Here is a 17799-nt window from a genome sequence, read left to right on the forward strand (position 1 = left end):
GTCTTGTGTGTTTACGTGTAGGATTATGGAAACTTGTGAGAGTGTGGTGACTACAGTAGCTTGTTTTTACTTCTACGGCACAGATCGGCTTTGTAAAGAATAGATCGCGAGTCTACATGTTGCCCGAGATTCTAGACCTAGTAGACGCTCTAGTCTGCAGTGTTACGGTAAGTACAAACGACCCGCTGTAACATACTTACTTAGGCCTAACTGGTTAGATAGATCTGTCGTACTCGGTGCTATATAATAAAACTCTTTATTTTCTGTAAGACCTATTAAACTATAAATTGGTATCTATTGACGAACTATAGCTCTACGTAGGCCTTCTCACGTCAGAAATCACTGGTTTCCCCGCTTATTCTTTGGCAAGATACGCATTGCACGCAGATGCGGTTCCAGTTTCTCAGTTATTTGCCCTTGCTGGCAATGGCTTGATGGGCGGGCGGGCGGGCCGTGACGCCGGGCGCGCAGGGTGGGATTGAGACTGCTGTCTAGGGTGTTTGCGTGCAGCAGTCGCGTAAGCAATGTGTGATGATCGTGAAAGTCATGCAAGAAAAAGACCATAACTACATGAAAGAAACGTACACTAAATGTTAGAGAAAGTGAGCAGTTAACAGACAAACATTTGCGACAAGACCCCAGCTGGACTAGGAAAGTGTAACAGTCATCTTTCTTCTGTAAATTGCCTTACAATGGAGTCTACCTTGACTGTCTCTACTTAAAGTTGATATTTTATCAACTATAAAGTTATCATGGATTTGGAGCGGTTGAGAAAACTTACAGTTGATTTGATGGGAGGAAGTTAAAGTGGATTTCAACTCTGGGTCTCTTGATAAAACGGACTTGAAGTTGATTTGGAAGTTAATCATAGATTAAGTGGACTTAAGAGTTGATTTGGGATGTTAAAGGGGCATTCCGGACGATTTTCATAATTTGACATCATGTAGTACATAAATCAACAGCTCCATGTATAGATTCGTGGAATTTATTGTGGTCCTTTAGCAGAGAAACCAATAAATTGAAAATCTTAAACAAATTACACTGAACAGTGTTGATGACATCAGAGCCTCATATATTTCAGAAATGTAGCAGTGTAATTCCATTACAATACCGCTTGCTCAACAAGTTCACCTGTGAAAAATCTATGCATGCCTTCTTCTTTTGTTCTGCTTTCTCGAGCCCGAACTCATGCATTCTTATGGTGAGGCTGTCATGTCATCATCCTTGTTCACTGCAATTTGTTGTAAATTTTGAAAACATTCTCATTCCTTATCCCAATCACTATAAATTCTGAAACTCTGTACTCAGTTTGACTAATTTATAGTTGTTCAAATGTAAAAGTCTGAAAATCATAAGGAGGTCCCCTTTAATCATAGATTATCTTGACTTAGAGTTAATTCCATCTTTTGAAAAAACAGGGCCCAGGTAAACTAAATGCTGAACATTATTTACTTTTGGGTATGAGAGACCCAGTAATTTAGCATTTTCAAGTAACATTAACTTACCGTACAACGACATAATTTTAATTACCAGATATTTCTTTTCTCGGACTGAATGTCCGTAAGTGAAACTTTGAGAACCTGGACCAGTGCAGATTCTCTCCAAAACCTCATCAGAAAGAAATTAAAAGAAATTACAGACTACTCAAACTTTAAGCTACCTATATCTTGGTTTTCAGTTTTTATATAATTTGAGGGAATACAAGTGTCAAATAACAAGTAAATTTTGAGCTATTTGTTCATCATGATCACATACCGCCTTAGAAATTGTGAAACTACCGCTCTATGCTCATTGTTTCTTTTGTAATACTTTACTTTTCACTATTTGAGCTGAAAGTTTGAAAGAATACAGGATACTTTTGAGACAAATGATCCCTATCGGTCGGATCATTTACTGGACATTTGATGAAATTGTCATGAACGTTCATTCTACCAATGGGCTCATGTTCCAGGACAGATAACTAATCAATAGAGAGTATACATAACCTTCCTAACTCTTTCAAAATTGTGAAAAGGTATTTTCAATACAATTTATTAGAAATTTGACAGGATTTCCACATAATTATATATATTGCTCAACGAGGGAGTAGGAGGTGGATTTTCAAAGCAAATATTCACTATTTCCTTGGTTTTCAATAAATCCCAGTCTGCTCCAGACATGGCACACAGCTCCACGGCTGAGAGCCAAAGGTAAGATGAACCTACGCCATTAAAGCAACATGGTGCCTCACTGTAAATTTTTTAAATTATCACGGACATGCTTTTTTTCTTGGAGGTTAGTCAAACAAGGCAAATGCCAAAATGTGTCTCGCCCATTCGCGTAGAAGAAATTAAATGTTTTTCTAAGTCCCGGTAGTTCATTGACCCTGCCTATGATCTTTGACATGTGATGACCTTCAACTCCCCAAGGGACATTTACCAGCCAAGTTTGGTCACAAACAGACATGTGGATCAAAAGCTATGAGCCATAATCAAAATGCGCCGTAAAAACTTGACATTGGGACCTTAAAGTTTGTTGACCCCTGTCTCTGACCTTTGACCTTGTGATGAATTTCCACTCCCTAAGGGACATCTACCATCCAAGTTGGATCACAAATGGTCATAGGGATCAAAAGTTATGAGCAATAATCGAAACACGCCGTAAAAAAAAAATTAACATTGGGCCCTAAAAGTTTGTTTACCCCGTCTGTTACCTTTGACCTTGTGATGACCTTCAACTCCCAAAGGGACATCTACCATCAAGTTTGGTCACAAACTGACACATAAATCAAAAGTTATGAGCCATAATCGGAACGCGCAATAAAAATTTAACATTGGGTCCTAAAGTTCATTGACCCCTGCCTGTGACCTTTGACCTTGAGGTGACCTTCATGTTTAGTAAAATGTGTAACTTTGTATAACCATTCTTCCCTCAAAGTTTGAATAAAAGTGAAATCCTCAGTTGAGAGTTATTCAAAGTTTTTGTAGCGTTACGGACGGACGACGGACGGACAGACGGTGCAGGATGATCCATAAGTCTCCCCGCACCTCCGGTGTGCTCAACAAAAATGTAATTTCGGTTGGCATTTGACAAGGGATGGACAGAAACTAAAAAAAAAAAAAAAAACATATTACCATGTGAATAGATCTTATTATTTGATTACTACTGAGAACAATATCACCAATAATGTTTAGTGGGCTACTATCATTATTAGTAAAGAGCAAACATACTTCCACGAAGTAAACCGAGTATAATCTTGCATAGAAGAATGTTATGTCCCCTGTACAGCCAGCAGAGCTACAATTTTTGCAGGATATGTACATTAGGTTGAACATCAAATTCTTGCATACATTACTATTGGGACAACAAAGTAGAATTTGCAGCAGCAATAGAGAAGTATTTTGGACATCCATCTGTTTAGGACTTTGATATTTCAATAGTTCTCTGTAATTTCATATGTGTTCATAGACTTCCTGTATTTTTCTGATACATACCCAAGATATGTCAGATCCAGAACACGGCCATATAATACATGTAAATGTCACATACCTTTAAAAAGCCACATCATTGGTTTGAATAACAAAAATTATTGTAAAAATAACGTTTTTACCATATTTCTCGTCAAATACAAAATATCAGTCAAAAGTACAGTTGAACCTCTCGTATCCGGACAAGTCGGGACCGGGGCTCATCCGGATAAGGGATTTGGCCGAATACGTGAGACTCAATGCTTTATACATGTACATATACAACAACATACGAACTGATGTAGCCCATTGTAGTACCACATGTAGTAATGTGTATACTGCAACCTTTTCATTGTTACACTCAGTAACAGACCCCAAAATAGAGGTTCGTGTTTGCAAGAATGAAATCATTTTCTTTAATAAACTCTTGGAATGATTTACCTAAATAATTATTAAGAAATGTATCAAGTAGTCTAGATCTTGAAAATAAACCGTACTCGGCAAAGTCGGGTTAGGAATCCCCCTTTCCTCCCGTAATTTTTTTTTTTTTTTAAAATCACGGCGAGATTGCGTCCGTATAATAGAGAGATCCGGATAAAGGGAGGCCGGATAAGAGAGGTTCAAGTGTATACCAAACCATACATTTCCTGAAAGTAAATTTACCAGACTCTAAAATGACATGAAAAAAATTGGTTTCTTAGATCATCCTGACGTGTTCTAATGGAAAGAGTGCTATAAGGTGTGAAAATTTGCAATTGTAAATTGTTCAAAATTCTCACCCATATGGCTGTACTAGGGTCATGTTCTGCACATATATAGACCATATTATATATGATCATTTCATAAAATAGTGACTTTTTGCTCAGACACCATCTTGGCTGTGCAAGGTAGGGTCAAGGGTCAAGACTACTTTATCCTGTATCTTGGTAATTACATGCCATATCACTCTCCTATTCTGCACACATTTAGACCATGTCATATGAATTGTTTAATGAAATAACAACTTTCTAATCGGATGCAATATTGGCTGTGTAAAGTGCGGTCAAGGGGTAAAAAAATATGTCATTCTGTGTTTTAGTAAATACACGGTGTATTTCCCCTATATTTTGCACACATACAGAACATGTAAAGAGGATGATTTTATAAGGGAATGACTTTTTTCTCAGATGCCATCTTGGATGTGCAAATGATGTTCAAAGGTACAACATTTTCATTTTGTATCTTTGCTATTATAATTTCTATAATAAATTTTGTGAGCATGACAGGTTTGATTCCATTTTCTTTGATGAGAATCTAAAAAATCACACGGTCATTCACCCTCAATCGCACATGTATCGGATAGGGTCATGTGAATGAGGTCAGGGATCAAAACATTTATTTCTGGATACATTGGATCACCTAATCTGTCAGTCTTGACAGATTTTAAAGCTTAGGTTTTTTCTTTTGAAATTTCATCTTCACCTGCAAATACTGACAAACATACTTATAAAAAAAAGAAAACATTACCAGCTGTTATGTTCATAGCTCTTGAGCTGTGAGGGCAGGGGGAAGTATTCTTCAAATGACCAGCTACTTCTAGTCATACAGATGTGCATATGTACTGTTTCATGAAGGTTCTTCAAGCAATTTCAGAGATATGGAGGGGGAAAAATGAAATTATAGAATTTTCACTTGACCTTTGATCCCATGGCCTAAAAGTTTCCCTGGAGAATCTTTATTGGGTAATACATGTACATACCAAGTTTCAAGAAAATACCTTTCAGCAATAAAGAAATTTTGAGAATTTGACCTTGACCTTTGATATTTGACCTGGAGCATGTGCTACCCAGGAGTTGAAAAGCACAACTTTGTCCACTCGTACAATGTACATACATAGGCCACATTTCATTAGGATACCTTAAACAATTTTTAAGTTACAGTGTCCACAAAACTGATTATGGGAGGACTTCATGGCGGGGCATAACAATGAACATAATTTTGAGTCCAGAGCAATAAGCTCATAGACTTATTTTTCAAGAGTTATTATAGTCAAGCTATTGGTTCTGAGGAAAATGAAGTGTAAATGAAGTGTATTAGTGACATTCAAACTCTGCACATTCACACTCATGAAGCATGACTTACTTTTGCAGGTGGTCCTGAACATTGACTCCCGCCCCACGATCAATCAGGTCTTTGCATACACTCACATGGTCTGCCTGGACTGCGAGCACCAGAGGAGTCTTGCCATACTGCCAAACACATAACATAAGCGTGTTGTGATTTGGTTATTAGAATGTGTAACAAAAAAGTTAAACAATTATGAAGTCACACAATCCTCTGAGCAGTAGCCAGATGAATTGGTATTATGAGAGAAGAATGAGTGACTGGCAATGGCTATTGCCTGGCTGTGTGATAAAGGTTAAAACTGGAAATTAAGTTTGATGCATACATTGTCTCAATTACATTAAAGAAGAAATTTGTATGAATACACAATGTAGTCGTTCCAAGTAAACAACTAACTCATCATTACAATACAAGTAAAAGGCAATGTCTTGCCTACATATCGTCGCCGGTCACAGGAACCGACGAATCACTCGATTTTGGGTCAAATTTTCGATTTTGAGATTTTCAATCATTTCGATAATAGACATTCCATACTACATATTCTGAAATTCTCACTGTGTAATTCGGTGTAATTTTTACGTAGTTATCACTTTTCTAGAAGTATGTAATTCCATTTGTGAAAATTATTTGTTTTCCCAATAGACGCGTGTGTTAAACAATCAGGCGATTCGACAGTTCGGTGACCGCGCATACTAGAAAACTAGTACGCGCGGTCACCGAACCGACGAATCAGTGCGCATTGACTTGCGTGTAGTTTTTGAGATTCAACAGTTCATTGACCGCGCGCACAGTGCGCGTACTATGTAATACATGCGTTGACAATGACAACGATCAATGTACATGTACATATAGACACACATGGAAAATGACAACGTTCTTTGCAGACCAAAAATACATGCATGCAGCTCTTTGACGATTTCCCGCTTATTTGTTAACAATACAATTCGATAAAATCTTCACAAGTTAGAGCAAGAATTGAAGTCTGATGTACCACACAAATAATTGGAAATTATAGACATGAAAGTGTAGCAACCATAAGTAAAAAATGGGTTAATTTCAAACGCGATTTTCTCGAATTGTCATTCTTACGCAAACCCGAGGGATTCGTCGGTTTGTGTGACCGGCGACAATATGGCAGTGTGAGTATAGCATTTTTCAATGTAAGTTTATTGACATTTAACCTTTGACCTTTACCTTCACCAATATTCCAATTTGATTGGCCTCGATCTTTACGTGATGTACCTGTGGTGTGAGCCTCGTAGTCACAGCTCAAGCTGTGGAAAGATATTGCGAGCACACCACAATAATGCAAGTACAACGTATGGCATTATTATGGAATGTTCATTGTCCCGATTGGAATTCACCAGACTGGCATCTTTAGATGATGTATGGTAGGTGTCCAGCACATTGACACTGTACATTGAAACCGACACCCCTTTATTTATTGCACTGTGCGTAAAGAACGAACAGTCACACATGAGATGATATGCAGTGATTTTGCATTCTTCACTGGGGATTTGAAGATGTCCAAATAATGTATTACTGAAAAACCCAATAATAAACAAGATCAACAGCAAGCAATGATACCGTAGTTTATAAATGCACATTGCAAAAGCATGACATGCATTTCACATGTATTGTCAATAGAGAGACGGGGTGTTGGTTTCAAAATTACTGCGTAACTGAGCGCATCAAAATAGCACCCCACGCGTTCGAAGCACTTAACTTAGAGCGTGTACCTAAAGTCGTATTTTTAATGCATGCTTGTGAATTCAGAGTATCTTCTTTGCATGTGAGTAAAATTTCGGACAAATTGTGAGATATTTTAAGTTTCTATTGATAGAAAAAACATTAGGGTGTCGATGTATTGGACACCCAACCTACTTGTGGTGTGAATTTGGTGTTCATAGCTCAAAGCTGTGGATAGTTGTTGAGAGTACACCACAAAACCATGATTTCAGTATTCACCAGGTAAAGTTTATCGACCTTTTGACCTTGTGAAACATCACCAATATTTGAACTTGACCAGCATCTTAAGGTGATATAACTGTGGTGTGAATTCAGTGGCTATAGCTCATGGAAATTTATTGATACACAATATTATACAACACCAATGTAGCTATCCGATTGGTTGATTGCCCATCACGTAACATTTAGTGAAAAGTTCCATCACACGCCGTGGCTGTCAGCCGTGCAATTTTGTTTAAGCAAAAATGGATAGCGCATGGCTGACGTCACCTATTTCTGTTGACTCCCGCGTTAAACTCACGATTGACTCGAAGTTTTTGTTCCATCGCAGAGCTCTGATGTCATAATAAACAAACATTTGCCACACGCACTAATCAATTACAAGCACATTTACAAGAAAATACTGTCACTAATGTTGTAAACAACCTTAACCAATTGGCTTCGCGTACGTACATGTGATTGTGCGGCTATTTATTTGTCTTTCACAGAAAATGGTTCCATTTCTGTGCTAAATTCAAGAATCTGTGTAGACCACATCTGCTGATGTTTGAGGTGTTGTATATGTGATGTATGCAGATTAGATACAGTTAATGTATGCAGATTAGATGCAGTAAGGTTACAGCGTCAGGTCAATAGGTCAGTTAGAGTGATACCTGAAGCCCTCCGTCACATGTAAACCCCACGCAAGAATGGCAGTAAAACATCCCAAGAACCGTATATCTATGGACTGATCGTGTGAGTTATTGTGTCCTAAACACTGGCGACAAGGAGGATGGGATCTTACTGCTCAGAATTTTGAAGGAGAAAGTGGGATTTGGAGTTGATAAAGAGTAAGTTCACGCCGATTTTGCTACGTCACAATGATTGATTTCGGTATGCTGTGAACTACATCGTCTCTTGTACAGTCCCATACGTACATTTTGAGGTGACTATTTTTTATGGTATACACGTGAAAGCGAACGTATGAGCAATGGCAACGGCTAGGATCTTTGAGCAATTTGATCCTCGCGAAGGAGATACCGAATTTTACCTAGATAGGTTAGAACAATACCTTCTTGCAACAGATATCAATGACACAGAAGCAAATGGGCCTAAAAGAAGTGCTATTTTGCTCAGTAGTGTGGGAGAAGTGCCATACAAAACACTACGTGATCTGACCTTTCCCGACAAACCTTCAGCAAAGAGTTTTGGGGATTAGTGTGCTTTGCTGAAAGATCACTATTGCCCTAAGCGATTGACAGTCACAGAGCGGTTCGAGTTCCATAATGCTACGCAAGCTCCAGGCCAAACCATTTCACAATATGTATCACATCTCAAGCAAATGGCATCACATTGTGCGTTCTCAAATGATCAGTTGAAGGAAGCCTTGAGAGATTGTTTCATTTGTGGCCTTGCATCAGCTAACATTCAGCAAAAGTTGCTTTCTAACAACTATACATTTGCCCAAGCTATCGAAGTAGCCCTAGCTGAAGAAGCGGCAGTCCAAAATGCAAAAGACATGTCTAGGAATGACGACAAATCTGTGTACCATGTTTCAAAGGGGGCGAACGTGAAGGGGAAGCACGCTGGCAAACACGGAGGTTCTTCAACTTCAGCTTTGAGGAAGAAATGCTATCGCTGTGGTATGACCAATCATTCTGCAGACCGCTGCAATTACAAGAACGCTACCTGTTATCGTTGTCAAAAAACAGGGACACCTCCAATCAGAGTGTCGTTCACAACCTGTTGGAAGAGGTCAAGGGCACGGACATCCTCAGTCAAAGAAACCCTCGCAGTCCGGAGCCGGACGGGGTAAGCCGATGTATGGACAAGGAAAAGGCTCAATAAAACAGATTGACGATGATGAGGAGCATGACGACGGATCAGGTTTTGTGGATAGTGTTTTCAAGGTTGAGGGCGATCGTAAACCATCTTCTGCTCCATTCAAAATAACACTTCAAGTGGATGGTCATGACCTTGAAATGGAATTGGATACAGGAGCTGCAGTATCCATCATCAGTGTCCATGACTACGAAAAGAACTTCAAGCATTTGCCTCTTGAGCCTGTGAAACGGCAACTACATACATACGCACGGGCAAAACTCCACTGAATGCACTGCTGGGAGACACACCATGGGAGTGGACACAGGAATGTGAGCACGCATTCAACACAGTGAAGAACGCTATCAGCTCGGATAAGCTCTTGACGCATTACGATCCTTTTAAGGACATTGAGCTGAGCGCAGACGCCTCCCCTTACAGGATAGGGGCAGTCATTTGTCACATCGATGAACAAGGACGATGCCTACCAATTGCTTATGCAGCTAGGAGTTTGAACAAACATGAGAGAGGATATGCGCAGCTGGATAAGGAGGCATTGGCCATCATGTTCGGTGTGCAGCGTTTCAGAACCTATCTGTACGGCCGCAAGTTCATGATCCGAACAGATCATAAGCCTTTGGAACGATTTTGGGACCCAAGACAGCAGTCCCTACACTGGCAGCTCAGAGGCTACAACGATGGGCCATCGTGCTATTAGCCTTCAACTACGAATTGAAGTTTGTAGCTGGGAAGGACAACGTGGTCGTGGATGTGCTATCAAGACTTCCATTGCCTGATACAGATGCAGGAGAGGATGCTTTGTACAACGTTGCGGTACATCACATTGACAACTTGCCGGTTACAAGCAGCGAGGTGAAGAAAGAGACACGCACAGACCCAATACTATCACGAGTGTTGGAATGGGTCAAAACAGGAAATATAACACATAAACCATTTTCAATACCACATATAGTCGTATAGTATTAATGACTTAAGCAACATTTTGGATACGAGACAAATAAGAACAGGACACAATTCATATTTTTTTACTTCATTTATTATGAGTCAATGGACAGATGAATTACATGTGTCTAAATATTTCATAACATTAGGGTTTGAAGAATATTTCTTGGTGATAAGTCTCACCTTTATTATTACATGTACGTTTGTCTTCATACAATGGCAGCTAGAGCTACGTTGTACAGCTTGATGCTTGTTTAAGTTCAAAAGGTTGGTGAAAAAAAACGGTTCCTCAGATCATGATTCGTTTTGTTTAAACCAGATAGTATATCACCTACTTCAATTTTGCTGTTTAGGCAACACCAGTACAGGTTGTTTCACTCATAGTAATGTTTACAAGTTATTTTAATAGGAGATTAAAGCTTAGGAGGGAGGAGTGTGATGTATGCAGATTAGATACAGTTAATGTATGCAGATTAGATGCAGTAAGGTTACAGCGTCAAGTCAATAGGTCAGTTATAGTGATAACTGAAGCCCTCCGTCACATGTAAAACCCCACGCAAGAACAGCAGTAAAGGATCCCAAGAACCGTATATCTATGGACTGATCGTGTGAGTTATTATGTGTCCTTAAACGTAACAGTATAAAACAAATAGTGTATGGTCTTTACTCATGCAATGGAACAAGATTTCACACTCTCTGAAAGATGAGGCACACTGTTCAACTCGGCTTTGCCTAGAATAGAACGCCTCTATCTTTCACCTTGTACGAAATCTTGTACCATCGTACTCATGACCATTCACTATTTGGGCAAGTCCAGCGTCACGGACATTACATTTCAGACATTTTTTGACACTTTTAGAGGTTTGTTTTAAAATAGAAAACATTTATTTGAAGCTAATACTTGGTGATCACACACCACTCATCTAGATAAAACAACACTGTGAATATAAGAAAAAAATATACAATAGTTGTTTAATTATGACAGAAAATGTTGTGCATCACGGACATTACATTTTTTGGACACAACTCTTTACATGCCAACAAATAGTTTACAAACTCTGTGAGTTTAATCATCTTAATAAGACAGTTTTCCTTTACAATGAATGTTTTGATATTGCTGTAACATATTTTAAACAAATTTAAATTAAAGAGTGTTTCAAATGACAATGATGGAAAGAAATCTGGCGTCACGGACATTACATTTTGAGCGTCACGGACATTACACTTTTGTCCACTTATTATAAACTGAAATTAAGCTCAGTGAAAATCTATTTTTTCTACTTTTTCTGAAGCAAAAGGACTGTAGGGTACATAAAGATACTGTTATGTCCATTCTGTGAAATAAACAGTGTTTTTCAGTTTCCATGGCAACAATAAACAACTCAATATTATTTAATAAAAGTATATAGATATGGTAAAATGAAAGACTTGGTACTTTCACAATTTAGACTATTCTACATGGTATGTCTTCTACAATCATCTAAGAATACATAAACACTGTCATTGAAGCAATCCCTAAAACTTAAACTGAAAAGAAAACTCAAAGAGAAAAGTCTTAAAACGTCACGGACGTTACAATCTTATGCACTTTGAAAATATATGAAATATCAGTCAGTTACTTACTTTCTTTTTCTTTTGTTTTAATTTTTTCTCATTTTTTTAAACATACAATGCCATTAAATAAATCATGTCATCTTTAAACAATTTCTCTGAAATATTTATTTCTTCTCTTTTCACCTTCCAAGGTAAAAATAAACATGTTATATGAATGATGCAATGTAATGATACAAAAATGAAATGATATCAAACAATGGCTCAATACTGACAAATGAAACAACCTTCATGGTAAATCATAACATGAAGAATACATAATCAGTAATATTGATATTTATCCCTGATATTCGAATGATATTGATGATACATGTACAACTTTTTTTATAGGAACAAGCCTATGGATGTTACAGATATTACACATTTGATGAACCTTGAACATGTAATAAGTGATTAACTTTTTGTTTAGTTCTTTCTGCTGACATCTTTTTTGTATGAGCTAGCTTTACAACATATATCATTTCTTTGATACACGATTTTCTTTAATAAGTGGCAATAATAAACATGAATGTACAATCATGGTACAATACAGACTAATCTAAGTGGTTCATTATACCACAAAATTAAGTACAGTTAAGAGAACACATAACCAAAGCAAAAAATGCCTAGATGCAATTCTTCTACAGGGTAGATTGTGAGCTACTGCTACTGCTATTATGTAAAAAAGTTTATTTATTCAGCTTCAAAGTTTTGTTGAAAGGAACATCAATTTCGATTGTCCATTGTTGGAGAAGACAGACACTCAATAATCTGTGTCTTCTCGATGAAAGACTCTTCTTCATTGCTATAGACGAACAGATTAGATGTACCCTGTCTTTTCATGAATGTAACAGTACATCCAAGCAGAAAATTTATTTCCAGGTTATCCTTGACCAGCTGGGGACAGCTGACTCAGTGTTGTAACATTTAAGTCTTTGCAATCACCTTGCAATAACATTGTGAGGTTGGTGAGATAATGAAAGTAGAAACAGATTAAAGGCAAGGGTAAAGATTTGATGAACAAGGTATTACCCCCCCCCCCACACACACACACACATACCTACCCCCCCCCCCCATATACATGCCCCCCCCCCCACACACACACACACACACCCACAAACACATTCACACTAACAAAGAAAGATTACAGGCAATATTAGAAAACTTCATCATTATTTACCTGTATTTCTAAATTTTTCATACTTCGTAATGTCCGTGACGTCTATGGGACTTATAACATTGTAATGTCCGTGACGCATTTTACTGGAAAAGCATTCATGTGTTTCAAAATGTTTGATAGTCTTGTGTAACAGATTGATTAATAATCAGAAAAACATTGTTTAATTACAAAACATCAGCATCTTTTAAAAAGTATTTCTAAATTTTTGATACTTAGTAATGTCCGTGACGTCTATGAGATTTATAACATTGTAATGTCCGTGACGCATTTTACTGGAAAAGTATTTGTGTGTTTCAAAATTTAATTTGTAATCTTGTGTAACACCATATTCTAGCTTTGCAAACCAAATTTTAACTCACTTGGATCAATTTTAATCTCTGTATAAAAACTTTTATACCTAAAACGTCACGGACATTACACTTTCAAAAAGGTAGAAATCACCAAATTTCAATACGCTGTGATTTTCTTAATATAATATATTTCTGAAAAATTCTTTTTGTTTCATTTAGTGCATTCCATGGACAATAGAAACAAATAAAATGCAGCCAAGATGTATGTTCGGTATCGAACATTTTATCTACGAGAGAGCTTTACTTACCTATCAATATAACAATTGCCATTCTAATGCCGATTAGAATTGCCCCCGGTAGCTAAAAATATCTTTGAACCCCCTCGTTGCCCCGGCAACGGAAGGGAAACCCCTCACGCACTCCCCTATATAAGCCCGAGCGCGGGCGATCTCATCCTCTTTCAATGCCGATGGACCGGCTAAACCGCAGAGAGGGGAGGAGGGAGGGACCTATAGGTAAGTAAAGCTCTCTCGTAGATAAAATGTTCGATACCGAACATACATATCTACTTCATTTCGCTTTACTTACCTATCAATATAACAATTGCCAGATTCCAACAGATCCGAGGATGGAGGGACTGCGGAGAACCTCAGATGGGGAACCTTCTTCTTTTACTGAGCATGGCTTACGAGCTGCATGCTTGCCGAGGCAGGAGGTTCAGACAAGATGGAATTACTTCCTGCTAGGACAGGAAAGAACTGCAGAGGCAAAGGAGGCCTCATTGGAAATGACGTCTGACAGGTAACAGGACGTAAATGAGTTAGGATTATGCCAGTAGGCAGCCTTGAGAATATCTTCCAGGGGGACTCCCTGAAAAAGAGCCCAGGAGGATGCTATGCCCCTAGTGTCATGGGCCCGCACCTTATGGGAGAGGATCGAAGTCGTACCCCCAGCTTTAATGGCCTGAACTATCCAGCGGGAAATAGTATCAGGGGAAACCGAGCCATGGGGAGAATTGATACTGATAAATAGATTGTCTGAAGTGCGCAATTCTTCGGTTTTGTGAAGATACCATTTAAGGGCCCGCACAGGGCACCAAAGTTTGTCTTGGGAGATGGAGGACAGAGTCTTAAGGGCGGGGATGAAAATCTCACCTGGCGTAGAATTCATGGTTTGATTCTTAGCCAGAAATTTGGCATGAGGGATTAGTCTAACCCCGTTAGTTTCCCAACGAATATGGCCCGGCTTGGTAGAGAGAGCATGCAGAAAGCTGCGTCTTCTCCCGCTAGCGACTGCTATGAGGAGAATGGTCTTGATGGTTAGATTAGCAAGAGAACTGTCGTGCATAGGTTCAAAGGGAGCCCTGGACAGAGCACGCAAAACTCTCGATAAACTCCAAGAGGGACTCAGTTTCTTCTGAGGAGGCCTAGACAAAAAGAGGGATTTCATTAGTCTAGTCAGATGAGAGGAAGATCCTACTGTTTCTCCCCCTCTGAAGCCTTTATGTAAGGCTGAAATAGCCGATCTGTAGCCTCTGATTGTTGAGAAGGCTAAGTTCTTGTCAAATAGGTGCAGGAGGAAATCAGCGATCTCGCCTACAGGTGCTGTGGAAGGATCCACTTTCTTGTCGTACCACCACTTGAAGTAGTGTTGTAGTCTAGAGTCATAAGTGGCTCGTGTAGACGATCTAAGGAAGGAGGAGGATAGTTCTGCAGCCCTTCCCGAAAGACCTGCCTGGGACGCGATTCCCCTGAAATGGTCCATAATGTTAGCTTTAGGTGGGGAACCTTGGGATGGTATGTGGATGTCCCTGGTTGACAGAGGAGATCCTCCCTGAAGGGAAGGATTACTGGGGGAGAAGTTAGAAGATCTAACAGTGTGGGGAACCAAGGCCGTTTCGGCCACCAAGGAGCTATCAGAAGGAGGGCTGCCTTGTCTGTTTGCACTTTCTGTAGTACTCTTGGTATCAATGCAAAGGGAGGGAACGCATACCCCAGAAACCCTTTCCACTGCATTGTGAATGCGTCCGTCATCAGAGCTGCTGGGTCGTTGTGTTTTGTGCAATAAACTGGCAGCTGCTTGTTCAATGTCGATGCGAATAGGTCGACCTGAGGAGGACCGAACCTGTTGAAGATCTGTTTGGCAATGCTTGGATTGAGATGCCACTCTGTGGGGAGATCACTTCCCCTCGACAGGAAATCCGCCACATAGTTGTCTTTTCCTGGTATGTGAGAGGCTATGAGATTCATCTCCACCAAATCGCACCAATCTAGGATGTCTAGAGTGAGATTGCACAAATGTTTCGACCTTGTGCCCCCTTGTTTGTTGATGTACGAAACTACCGTGAGGTTGTCTGACTTTATCAGAACCGTTTTCCTCCGAACTCTGTCTTTGAAGGCAAACAGAGCATTCTGTATGGCCCGCATTTCCAGTACGTTTATGTGCTGACCCTTGTCTCTTTCTCCCCAAGTTCCCTGAACCTGGACCGAGTTTAGTACTGCACCCCATCCCATCGTCGACGCGTCTGTGAGAATGGTCATGGAGGGGGCTGGGGTAGTGAAGGGTTTTCCCATTTGTAGGGTATTTGGGGGCATCCACCAGCGAACCGCCTGGGACAATGTCCCTGTAAGGCGGATAATTTGAGTCATTGGGTCTGTTAGTGGGCGATACTGACTGAGAAAGGCTATTTGGATCTGCCTCATTCTCCTTCTGCAATCTGGGACTGTGTCCAAGAGACTTGCAAGGAGGCCCAGAAAACGCAGCCAGTACTTGGCTTGTACGTGAGACGAGCGGAGCAGGAATCCCCCTACTAGATAAACCTTGTCTATTCTGTGAGGGAAGGGATGGGCAAGCCTTAGTTTCAGGTCTAGTTTGGGGCCCAAGAACTCCGGATTCTGAGTGGGTTCTAGCTGAGACTTTTCGTAGTTTACGAGAAAACCTAGCTTGGAGACTAGGTCTAATGTAATATCTAGGTGCTGGCGTAGTGTGTCTGCAGAGTCTGCTAATACCAGCCAGTCGTCTAGATAGACGAAAATTCGAATGCCCCTTTCTCGTAAGTGGGCTGCGAGTGCCTGTACAATTCGAGTGAAGGTGCATGGGGCAGTTTTGAGACCAAATGGCAGAGCAGGATATTGGTACACTTTGTTTGCCACTGCGAAACCGAAAAAATGCTGTGCAGTGTGGGCAATGGGGACATGAAGGTAGGCGTCTACTAAATCTATGGAGACTGCCCAATCGTCTGCCTTGATGAGCGGTAGAATGTTGCGGAGATTTTCCATTTTGAAAGTGGAGTTTGCGATGTATCGATTTAGCTTTTTTACATTTAGCACCATGCGGAATGCGCCTTTTCGCTTGGGGGTGAGAAAAACTGGGGATAACACAAGTTGCCTTCTTGTGTGGACCCGAACAATTGCCCGTTTGGTTAGTAGGGACTTTATTTCTTGTAACAAAGCCCTTCTTTTTTCTGGGTTTGTTGGCAGGTTGGTTTTTTTGCTTATCTCCGGAAGCAATTCTGGGTGAATCAGTGAGGGAACATATCTCTTCTGAATTACTGAGAGCACCAATTTGTCTGAGGTTATTTGTGACCATTGATGGGCAAATACTTTGAGTCTGCCCCCTACTGGAGGTTGCCCTGCGTGCTGATTCGGATAGTCATAACTGTGAAGAATGGTCCCGCTGAGGGGCAGTGGAGTGCATTCTGGGGGGGTTAGATTGCTGTCCCCGGGGTCGTCTAAACGATCTTCCACCCCGCTCTCTGCCCTCAGGCCTGCGAGAGTCGGATGATGGCTTGTAAGACTGACTGTACGGATGTCTGCGATAGGGGGAACCTTGAGATGATCGTCCCTCACGGAAGAACCCTGATTGCGGGGGCATATGGTCCCTAGAGGATCGAAAAGAGCGATTGGGTTTGCTCAGTTTGTAGGCAGTCTTGTCTGCAGTGCTAGACGCCACGATGGTGTCCTCCAGTACCTGCTGAAACTTTCCCGCAAACAGGTCTGGGCCCGTAAAGGGCAATTTTGCGAGTATGGAGTCAGCCTCTTTCTCGAGTTTGAGCTGTTCCATCACCTGAGATCTGCGAAACTTTGAACACAGTAACGCTGTTCGGGCGGCCTGTTCGAACTGGAGATCTGAAATTCGCAAGGGCAAATCGGAGATCTTTTTCAGGTCCTCCCCGTCTATGGCCAAACGGCTTGCTTCTTGTTGCGCCGTAATTAGATAGCTTTGATAAGCCGCGAGCCTCATCGAGCTACGGGCTGTCTTCTCAATGTGAGCGATCTGCGAATCTATTCTTCGGAAAGATCGAGATCTCATGCCATTGAAGTTGGATTTGCGAGCGCGCGCGTCGCCAACACGGAATGCTGCCTCTGGGACTGCAGGTGTATTGAACACCGCATTGAAATCATTACTGCCAAACCGAAAACCGGACACAGCGTCATAACGGCTAGATCGGGATTTCAGG

At 40.4% G+C, this 17799-nt stretch overlaps 2 protein-coding genes across 2 annotated transcripts in view; both read right to left on the reverse strand.

Annotated features, from left to right (window-relative positions):
- Positions 1-17799, reverse strand: part of LOC140230890 (uncharacterized) — a 297769-nt gene that overhangs the window by 172900 nt on the left and 107070 nt on the right. The window contains exon 6 of the mRNA XM_072311033.1: positions 5568-5674. Within this exon, the coding sequence (XP_072167134.1) occupies positions 5568-5674 (107 nt within the window). The remainder of the gene's footprint in view (positions 1-5567; positions 5675-17799) is intronic.
- On the reverse strand, positions 14073-16618 carry LOC140230516 (uncharacterized). Its single transcript, XM_072310661.1, has 2 exons — positions 15333-16618; positions 14073-15189 (listed from the first exon to the last, which is right to left on the reverse strand). The coding sequence occupies exons 1-2, from the start codon at positions 16616-16618 to the stop codon at positions 14073-14075; spliced, it is 2403 nt and encodes an 800-aa protein (XP_072166762.1).

The sequence above is a fragment of the Diadema setosum genome, chromosome 7 (genome assembly GCF_964275005.1).
Source record: "Diadema setosum chromosome 7, eeDiaSeto1, whole genome shotgun sequence".
Classification (NCBI taxonomy): Eukaryota; Metazoa; Echinodermata; class Echinoidea; order Diadematoida; family Diadematidae; genus Diadema; species Diadema setosum.